Raw genomic sequence first — 10,852 nt, 5'->3', positions numbered from 1 at the left:
AGCACGGTTGACACGCCGTAGTCCTTTAGGACTCCTTCCATAGTACAACAGGTAAACAGATTTCGGATCACAATACAACAGTATTTTGTTTTCTTGTACACGTGTCCAAGCAACCGCCTATTGGCTGCTATAAATGAAATAAAAAAACACCCATGAAGCCCACGGGCAGAGGAAAAAGAAATCGTTTTTTCTTGGCTTTTCTTTGTTCGTCGATCGAATTGCTTCAGGAGTGTGTTGAGTTTCCGGCCGGCGACGTGCAAGTTGTGCTAGCTAAAATCGATCCAGCTGTGTGCTTGGCTGCTTAGCTTGTAACGTGTGCATCGCGCGTCTCGCCGGACAGTATTCGGAGGCAAGGAGCTGAGCTAACATTAGAAACAAGTTGGGCTTGTATCAACATCTGCAGTCACAGGAAAAATCAACTACCCTACCGTAAGGGCCTGGGTTTTCAACTTTTTTTTTCCACACATCAGTACAGCTAAGATGTCGTAAATTTCACACATCTTGTGTGGCCCTAAAAGCAAGTCAACATTGTCTGCTTCATCGTGAGTAAATGGAGAAGAATTTTGAGCATTCTTTAGTATGGCCTTAAAAGCACGTCAACATCTTTGACTCGGGAACTAAATGAGAGCGGAACCTTTACTTGTACACCGGGTGGACATATATATTCTGGCCGCTCCCAGTTCACTCATGCATTTTATTAGTAAGCGATCCATCTCATACCTGCTAAATGGAGAAGGCATGCAAGTTCTTTATAGCTATGTTCATCTGCATCATGTCACCAAGGTGTAAATCCGCGCATGCAACAGATGCTCTCTTTCCAGGCCAAGCTCTGTCCGGTAACAAGACCCTGCTCTCAAAGAATGGTGCGTTTCAGTTGGGTTTCAACTTCCTATCTCCTCCATGTTCAGAGTTTATATTCGGAATATGGTATGTCAACTCATCAACTTGTAAACCTCTTCTAGTTTGGGCCGTCCCTGGTATGGAACTTACATTCGAAGTATGTGACATCAACAAAAATACATACCCCACCTTAGACCCTTGGAAATCCTCTTTTAGCCTCTCATATGGCAACTTGCAACTTACCTCGCTGCCCTATAATAGTAGTACTATTATGTGGTCATCAGCTACTGGTATGAAGGATATATCTACTTCTGCAGTTGCAGTACTTCTTGACAACGGAAATCTCGTAATAAGAGATCAAGTGAACAGTTCAGTGTTGTTCTGGCAAAGCTTCGATAACCTGGGTGATACACTGCTACCTGGAGGATGGCTTGGACCTAATGGCCAACTGCTGTATAGTGCTAAAAGTAATGTTTCTGCTAGTATCAGTTCGTCTCTTTCCAGAAATGCAAACCAACCAAAGGAGTTCACTATCTTATGCAATGTTTATTGTTCTACCGCCAACTACCGGATCCATTATTCTGGCACTTTTCCCAGCTGGATGGATTTTCATGAAGATGAATACTCTTTACTCTTGTCCAGTAATTCAGATTTATATGTACGTTTGGATTCTGATGGTACTCTTAGTGCTGCTAAGTTAGAGGGTTGTGGGACTCTATTGTGGTCTTCTCTAGATACCTGGCAAGAAATATCCTATTCCGTGCAAGAAAAATCACATTCCAAGCTTGTTCATTTTTCGATAAAGTCCAAGCTTGTTCTAACAGCAAAGGCAATAGGTGTGCTCATCCTGCTAATGCTTATTGCTCTTGTCCTTTTCTGGATAAGAAGAAAATGTTTGGAAAGACCTTTAAATAGCAATAACACCCTCATCATTTTCTCAGAAGGACACATAAAAAAGGCGACCAAAAGTTTCTCTGAAAAACTTGGTGAGGGTGGTTTCGGTTATGTTTTTAAGGGGGCATTGCCAGGTTTGTCTCTAGTGGCAGTCAAAAAGCTAAAAGGAATTGCACAAGCGGAAAAGCAATTCCGAGCAGAAGTGCAGACAATTGGGATAATTCGGCACATCAATCTTGTCCGTTTATTTGGTTTTTGTGCGCAAGGGAGGACAAGATTGCTGGTATATGAGTACATGGAGAATGGTTCCTTGAGTTCTCACCTCTTCTCAAAGAGTTCGGCCAAATTGACATGGGATCTCCGGTACTGTATTGCACTTGGTACTGCACGAGGCTTGGCTTATCTCCATGAGGAATGCAGGGAGTGCATTATACATTGTGACATGAAGCCGGACAACGTACTTCTTGATGCAGAGTTCTGCCCTAAGATTGCCGACTTCGGAATGGCGAAGCTTCTTGGTCGAGATTTCAGCAGGGCTTTGACAACCATGCGAGGGACCATCGGATATCTTGCACCTGAGTGGATATCGGGGCAACCCATCACACATAAGGCTGATGTTTACAGCTACGGTATGATGATTCTTGAAATCATATCTGGCCGAAGGAATGCAGAAAAAATCAAGAAAGGAAAGTACACTTACTTTCCCATCTTTGCTGCAATCAAGGTGAACGAAGGCGATGCTATCTGTCTGTTGGATCCTAGGTTGGAAGGCCAAGCAGATATAGAGCAGCTGAACAGAGCATGTCGAATTGCATGTTGGTGCATTCAAGATGCCGAGGATCATAGGCCGATGATGGGGCAAGTTGTTAAAATGCTAGAGGGTGTTATGGAAGTCGGAATCCCGCCTATTCCAAGATCACTCCAAAACTATATCGGCATGGAGGATTGCTCTTACTACGCAGATGCGAATAATTCCTTGTAAATTCTGGAAGTTTGTTGATTTTTTTAAAGGGGCACAACCACCGGCCTCTACATCGGTAGATGCACACATCGATATAATATTCAGTACTAGCCGAATGTTCCCTTTTTTAAAGGATGTATAAACTTTCGACAATTGTCTTATTTCACAAGTGCATTCGTCTTCTTGCTCCAACTACATCGTGCAAGAAGTGAATGTGTCATCTTCTTGCTCTGCCTGCACCACAAGCTAAATGTTGGATCTAGAAAAGAATGGTGAACTAGCAGTAGAAATCACAATGGATATAACCTCAACGAGCGAGTGGTGATGCCTGGGAAGCAGCAATGGATGCATGCATCCTTGTGATGGATCTTATTGACACTACGAGGTATGTGAGCCCGACCTTTCTCGTCCCCAAAACTGCGCCACCTTTTCTCACTAGTAGAAAACTGGCTTAATGTCGCGGGCCGTTAAAGGCTTTTGTCCCGGCCGGCCACTCGGGACAACAGAGGCGAGATAAAAGGCCCAACCTTTTGTCCCGTCCCGCTTACCAGCCGAGACATAAAATCCACCACGTGGCTGCGATGCAGGTGTTTGGGCCGGAAGACCTTTTGTCCCGGATCGTAATCCCAACCGGGACAAAATGTTTTTTTTCTTTTTTTTCATTTTCATTTTTTCTTTTTTCACTTGGACCATTGTTAACACTAATTACACATAATCTATACTCAAAATCTAGACTTCCCGATCGGTCACCCATCCTCACACTACTCCACCCTCAGCACGCTTAACTTCTCAGTTTTTTCCTGCCATGCTCCCGCTAATGTGGTTGTACCTTGTTGTAAATGCTACCATAAGATAATAATATAGAATTCAAATGTGAGGAATTTGAATATCTTTAAATCTTTAAACCACAAGTGGACAAATAATATATGCATAACTATTAGAAAAGTGTGAGGAATTTGAATATGGAATAATTATATTTTTATTCTTTTATTAATATTATTATCAAATAATATATGCATTATTCATATAATATGGCCAAATAATTAATATCTTTAAATCTTTAAACCACAAGTGGATAAATAATATATGCATAACTATTAGAAAAGTGTGAGGAATTTGAATATGGAATAATTTTATTTTTATTCTTTTATTAATATTATTATCAAATAATATATGCATTATTCATATAATATGGCCAAATAATTAATATATTTAAATCTTTAAACCGCAAGTGGACAAATAATATATGCATAACTATTAGAAAAATGTGAGGAATTTGAATATGAAATAATTTTGTTTTTATTCATTTATTAATATTATTATCAAATAATATATGCATTATTCATATAATATGGCCAAATAATTAATATCTTTAAATCTTTAAACCGCAAGTGGACAAATAATATATGCATAACTATTAGAAAAATGTGAGGAATTTGAATATGAAATAATGTTGTTTTTATTCATTTATTAATATTATTATCAAATAATATATGCATTATTCATATAATATTACCAAATAATTAATATCTTTAAATCTTTAAACCATAAGTGGACAAATAATATATGCATAACTTCCTCTGACATGAAAACATCAAAGAATCGCTATGTTGATAATTCGAGCAGTTCACGTGATGGCAATACCCAGTCTTCATCAGCCGAAGGATCAGAATCAGATGGATGCCCAAAGAAAGCTCATGCCATTATTGTGAATCAGCAAAGATGGCTGCATTATCTTGTACTACTGAGGAATTTTCAGATATGGCTGTGTTGTGAAATTAAATATGCATAACTATTAGAAAAGTGTGAGGAATTTAATATGCATTATTCAAATAATATGTCCATTATTATTAGAAAACGTACTATCAGGAATTTAAATAACAATATAATAGAAAGATTTAATATATTGATCGCGATGATTCATATGTTCATACATAGAAGACACACACGATACCACACACCACACCACCATGCATCTACTCATAAATATTAAGTCCGAGGCGATCCATATGGCTACTGTAGCCAAGTGCCCGAAAATGCCTCCTACCCAGCTCGAAGCCGAGGCAAGCGTTGAGAGCGGCATATTGCAGTTGCTTATGCTTATGGCTCAAGGGAAAATCGCCCCATCCAAAAATCAGTGCCTCTTCTTCTAATTCCTTGGCGGTCTTTGACGGGTTGTTCTTCTTATAATTAAACTTCTTCTTCTGCTTGAGACCCGTCCCAATATAATGATTTGCCAAATCATACAAACTCGGAGTCTTCTTTTTTGGGAAGGGGTTCTGGAGGATCTGCTGGAGGTTGATCGCAGATGGAATAATAATTTTGCAGGTCTGCAGCATTTTCACAACATTGTGGATTGCCGCGCCACAGAATCTGATGTTCTTATCCGCAAGGAAATCGATGAGCAGTTGTGGCACTTCATCGGCATGCACAATATGGAAGACCAGAGTATGTTGCGCGACGGAGAGTTGCAGGACGGCGGCGCGTTGGTTACCCTTGCGAGGGTCGGCGAACTCGCAGTCTAAGCCCACGACCTTCAAACACAGAAAAAATTGTCATTGGGATTTTGGATGATTTATGATATCTGTAAATTTAAGCTACATATCTTTGATAACAAAAGCCATGGAAAAACTAACCTTGATTTCCGCGGCGTCGAGGAAATCCCTCTTGACGACGCGGATGCACCTCTCCACCCTCTTCGCACGGAGGGTGTACGTGATCTTGAAATTCATCTTCTCCATGACATCGAAGTAGACTTCAGATCGAGGGAAGTTGAGGGCGCGCGCAAGCTTGACCATTTCGGGTTCCATGAGAGACTCGAGAGAGCGCCGGCCGGGCTCTTTTTTGAGAGAGAGATGTGGCTAATGGTGCAGTTTTGGTGGCTATGGGGATCTAAGGAAGAACAAGGCATGTATATAGGAGAGAGGGAGGTGAAAAGGCCAGTCATGGCGCCGGCGGCGATGCAAATTTCGGCGGGGCGGACGATCGTTCTGCTTCTCTCTATTTTGCGTGTGCAGTACTGGCGAGACGAATCGTTTCCCACGTGGGAACGAACGGTTGGACCTTATGTCCCGGCTCGTGTCTCCAGCCGAGACAAAAGGGCTGCCAGCAGGACTCGAAAGGCCTCAGACCCTTTTGTCCCGGTTGGAGCCTCCAACCGGGACAAAAGGTCCCTAACGAACCGGGACAAAAGGCCCTGTGCCCTCCCGTTGGCTTTGGGGCAACGTGTCCTGGCCTTTTGTCCCGGCTCCAAACTGGGCCGGGACAAAAGGTCTGGACGGAAGGCCAGTTTTCTACTAGTGTCTCGTCCCCGACCACCGCCCCTGCCCATCCCCGACCGCCACCCCTGCTCGTCCCCATCCCGTTCCCGACTGGTAGCCGCCGTCTGCTCCTGTTAGATCCCCTCCTCACTACTAGGAAAAGACCTATTGCCGGCGCACCATTTTCCCTTACTGCCGTCGCACCAGAGCCCGCCGGTGCGAACGGGCCAGTGGTAACTGGCTACTGCCGGCGCACCAGCCAGTGCGCCAGCGGTAGCTCAGTTACTGCCGGCGCACGGGGCTAGCTGCACCGGCAGTAACCCTGTACCGCGGGCGCACACGCACGTGCGCCGGCAGTAGTTTGGGAAGCAGTGGCGAATGGCCTGTGCGCCGATAGTAGGGCTTTTGGTGCACCGGCGGTATATTTCGAATATCTTTTTTACAGCATTTTTCAGTGTATTATAATGCATATTTATATTATCTAGTACAGTAGAAATTTATACAGCAGTACACATGAAATATGAAAAACACATAGAGCCAAGTCTCATTTCGGTATCAATACACAAATAGGCAAGTCTCGTTTCGGAATCTTGATTCATACAACACACATGCAACACCGAATGACAAAGTTTCACAAAGTTAGAAGTCTCGGTACATAGTACCAGACACCTCACAATGTAGCTACTAACCTAAACTGCAATCACATAAAACATGACCATGGTCACCATGAGCATCATCACGGAGGCCATGGTCTTCATCCGGTTCCTCCTCATGTCTCTCATCTCTCCCGCTAGATAACGGGCGTATCTTCCTTCCGCCTCCACCCTAGTAGGGTATCCCTTGTAGTTGTTGCCGCTGAAACGGTGCACCTATCTCCGACAGTCCTCCTAGTCGTCGTAGACTCCAGGAACCCTCCCATTGTACACAACATATGTCATCGGTATCTCCATGCACAAGACAAATAAAATGTCAGTACCAAATCATAGATGATATATATCTATTTGCAACATATAAGTATATACGAGAAGTAAAGCATGAGAGTAGTGACGAAACATTCTAATCATAAGCCAATGCAATTAAGAAGTGCCAACTCAAATAAGAGACAAGTAGTATGTACTAAATAGCATGCCACATACTTTGTTGGTCGAAACAAATATTAACATTCAGGGATGGAGTCAGTGAGGCCATGTAGGACGCACAACAAATTGATATTTGTGGCCATCACACCAGGTTCGCTCACCCACCCCAGAGTGTAGTGACCAAACATTCTAATCATCGGCCAATGCAATTAAGGAGTGTCAACTCAAATAAGAGACAAGTAGTATGAACTAAAAAGCATGCCTCATACTTTGTTGGTCGAAATAAATATTAACATTCAGGGATGGAGTCAGTGAGGCCAGGTAGGATGCACAGGAGATTGATATTTGTGGCCATCACACCAGGCTCACTAGCTCCACCCCCGAGTGTACGAGTGACCAAAAATTCTAATCATCGGCGAACTCCAAATACGAGCCAAGTAAGGGTTGAGTAAATGAAAATGATTAAGGTAAACACGCCATAATCAAGAAATATATACCAAAGTAAATGGAAATGATTAAGATAACATGGCGTGTTTGATTCCATAGAGTAACAAATTACTAGATGCAAGCTAACGAGTTCACAAGTCGATCGGGCCGGAATATATAGCAATTACAATACGCAAGTTCATCAACGTATTGTTCAAGCTAAGCAAAAGAGTTCCCGTCGTAGCTAGGATCAGGTTGTAGGCCTAGGGGGGAATGGATGGCAACCCTCATTCGAGTTGAATGGTATGTCCTCACGCGACATCTCCAAGCGAATTTCTAGCTCTTCATTAGTTGGTAGACTGTGGCCGTAGAAGAACATGCCAGACCTAGTGCAGACATCCTGCTGGATTATCGTGCAAATTAGCTATTGGATGCGACCCCAATTTTGTCTCAGATCTCTATCGCCGACATCCGCCATGTTTTTGAACTTGTTTTTAAGACTGTCCGGCAACAACATGTCTTCTGCGTCCTTTACGTACTCCATCATCTGAAGGATGGCGTACCACGCATCCATCCCATTCTCTTTCGACGACTGCTTGAGGCAGGAGAAGTTGGTTGTGTGGGTTAACGCCAGGCCTCCCCGTATTTTCCTCTCTACTTTGAGCATGCCTGTCTTGGAGGCGAAGCCGGTGAGAGCATCATTGAGAATGCTCTTGATGTGGGTGTAGTCTTTCTTCCTCTCCCTACCTGAGTCGAGATAGATTACATGCGAGTGTTGCGGGTGCACGATGATGAGGGTGCAGAACTTGTCTCTGCGCAAAACACTCAGATTAACCTTCGCAGATGCAAATGAAGATATAGGATAGAATGTAATGGGGACTAGCGAATGATTACTTACTCGGGGAAGTAAGGGATGAGAATGGCACTCTTCTTAATATTCAGCAGGAAGAAATCCTCGATCTGCTTGGTGGCAATCGTCCGATCCCCATGGTTGCAGATGATGCTCTCCCGCATATAGAAGGGGTCCATTATCGCGATGCCCGGGGTCCCCTCCTTAACGATCTAGGAAGACATGCTAAGAGCAACTAGCCAGACCACAGTATGGTGGAGCATTTTCATGCGAAAGATGTTGAAGATGTCATCGAACCGGATGAAGCACAAGTCCGCGGGGTACTTTTCGGCAAAGCCCATGCCAGTTGGCACCTTCGCCACGTAGAGAGGGTAACCAGGAGAATTTGAAATGAGAAGTCGCTTCTCCAGATACATGATAGAGTTATGCAAGCTCCTCATATCCGCGGTGAGATTCTTGACGACATGCTTCGGCAGCATTGGTTCACCCAAGTGATGCTCCGGTCGCCACGTGTCTGGCAAATTGTTAAGGTGTCGGACCGGCTCCTTAGCTTTGGCATACGCCTTGGCTTTGGTGTCCTTCTTCGCTGGCCTCTTCCGCTTCTTGGGTTGTAGGCACTTCGGCTGGCCTATTGCCACCATCACCGCCGTGGTCGTATCATGGAGTGTGTTTGGGCTCAGGATATTTTTGGCGGTGGTGGCGGCCTCCTCAGGCGTTTCTTGAGAATCGAACAGCTTCTTGGAGCACAGATATTTCAAAGCCACCGGGGCATTGTCATGGAGAACTTGTGAAGACGTAGGAATATCCCATTCAAAGTCATCACGTTCATTGACCTCGACCTCTGGCGCCGCTGGCTGTTGTGGTGCACCGCTGACCAGAGGCGCCGCTCGCTGTTGTAGAGGGGCGCTGACCAGTGGCGCCGCAAAGCTGCTTTCTTTTCCTTTGCTTGCCGTCGACCCCGAGGAGGTGTTGATCCTAATTAGGGTCTTCGGCCATAGCACTACCCAACTCTTTAGTGAGCTCAGCTTCATCGGGCTTTCGGCACCATCCTGTTGATTAGGAGGATACAAATCCTCATAGCCCGGTAACGCCCGATCCACTTCAGCCCGGTAAACGTCATCGAACATATCTCGTGTGTGCCACTTCTTAGCCAGAGGCCGAATGATGGACCCTCTCGTGACGTCTTTCAGTTCGTCATTCACTTTCATCAGAAAGGTGCATGGCGTGGAGAGCGCCTGCGAGAACATGTGTACGGAGTTAGAGAGAGGGCAAGGATGACAAAACTATATTAACTTGATGCACACTAGCTTAATTAGTTAATTACTGTGTGGGCATTGAGCTCGGCTAATGTCGATAGGCCGACACCTGTGGCGGCGGGCGTGCAAGTGACAGAGGGGCTGCTAGCCGTCATGGCCGGTGAATCCCTAGCACTTGCATCATTGCCAGTGGCCGGAGGAGTCTCCATTATAACATCATCATTGCCGGCTGCCGGCGGCGCCATCACAGAGTTGCTGGCGTGTAAGCTAACCATTTTTGGGCGGGGCCCTTGTTTGCCACCCTCATACCACGCGACGACAGCGTCGAAATCTGCTTTGACTTCAGCGATGACTTCAGCTTTGAGATCAGGTACGAGTGAAGCTTTAAGTTGCGGTACCAGTTGAGCTATGATTCCTGGTACCAAATCAGCTCTGACTTTGGCTATGATTGAGTTCCTCATATCCTCTGCCTCCCGCTGTTTCCTCTCATTGCACGCATTTTTATCTGCCGCATACGCCAAGCCTTAGTGAGAATGCTTGTGGCCTATACCGGCGCTAGCCACAAGGCCTCTATGCGGCATTCTCATAGGTGAATGCTCGTTAACTAGGTTTATTGCCCATACGAGAGGCTTGTCCCAGGCTACCCTGCCTGTCGATGCCTCGGACGAGGAGCCTTCGTCACATTGGGCAAGTCTTTGTCTTTCTTCTTCCTGCGGAAGAAACGTGAACCATTGAGAAATGTTGCTACTATTGTATAAATGATACTTGATCTAATTAAACCGGTAAATTTCTTACCAGTTTTTTCTCGATCTCCAGGACCTTCTCATCGGTCGTGAACCAAATTATGTCGGTTACCACCTTGGGGTCTGTGACAAGTTCCCCGGTTAGTCCCTTTTTATGGTACTGGGACCTGATAAATCTTCTTTCCTAGGGCTCCTTTCTTTCATACCCATGGCTCCCAAGGTTGTGGTTGCCGATGTTAAGCTCCCGCATATCCTTCCCCCACGTCTTGCGATTCTTGGTCGCTTGTACCTCTTCATTGGCTCCAAAAGCATCAAAGTCCTCTTCTGTAACCTTCGGAAAGGAAGAGTGGACCTCTTCGAAACCTTTGCCTTCAGCAATCATCTTCCTCACCATGTGCTTATAGCTGCTCAGGTGTTTGGTGAACTTGAGGAGGGCTTGTGAGTTCACAATGTTATTGGTTTCATCAGTGGAGGAGTAGTCGCCTAGGAACTTGTATCGTTCGTGCATCCTCGCAAGGAGTTGGACTCACAAATGCTTTTTGT

The 10,852-nt window shown here is 44.8% G+C and overlaps 2 protein-coding genes across 2 annotated transcripts; one reads left to right on the top strand and one right to left on the bottom strand.

Moving 5' to 3' along the window:
• The first annotated feature begins 706 nt into the window (after nt 1-706).
• On the top strand, nt 707-2,869 carry LOC127338123 (G-type lectin S-receptor-like serine/threonine-protein kinase At2g19130). Its single transcript, XM_051364368.1, has one exon. It carries the CDS (start codon nt 728-730, stop codon nt 2,714-2,716), a length of 1,989 nt encoding a protein of 662 aa, XP_051220328.1. The 5' UTR covers nt 707-727; the 3' UTR covers nt 2,717-2,869.
• A 1,802-nt stretch (nt 2,870-4,671) lies between these two features.
• LOC127339197 (uncharacterized) lies at nt 4,672-5,493 on the bottom strand. Its single transcript, XM_051365075.1, has 2 exons — nt 5,332-5,493; nt 4,672-5,229 (listed from the first exon to the last, which is right to left on the bottom strand). Exons 1-2 carry the CDS (start codon nt 5,491-5,493, stop codon nt 4,672-4,674), a joined length of 720 nt encoding a protein of 239 aa, XP_051221035.1.
• Nucleotides 5,494-10,852: the final 5,359 nt, after the last annotated feature.

The sequence above is a fragment of the Lolium perenne genome, chromosome 3 (genome assembly GCF_019359855.2).
Source record: "Lolium perenne isolate Kyuss_39 chromosome 3, Kyuss_2.0, whole genome shotgun sequence".
NCBI classification, from domain to species: domain Eukaryota; kingdom Viridiplantae; phylum Streptophyta; class Magnoliopsida; order Poales; family Poaceae; genus Lolium; species Lolium perenne.
This window is presented reverse-complemented; position numbering and strand designations above follow the sequence as displayed.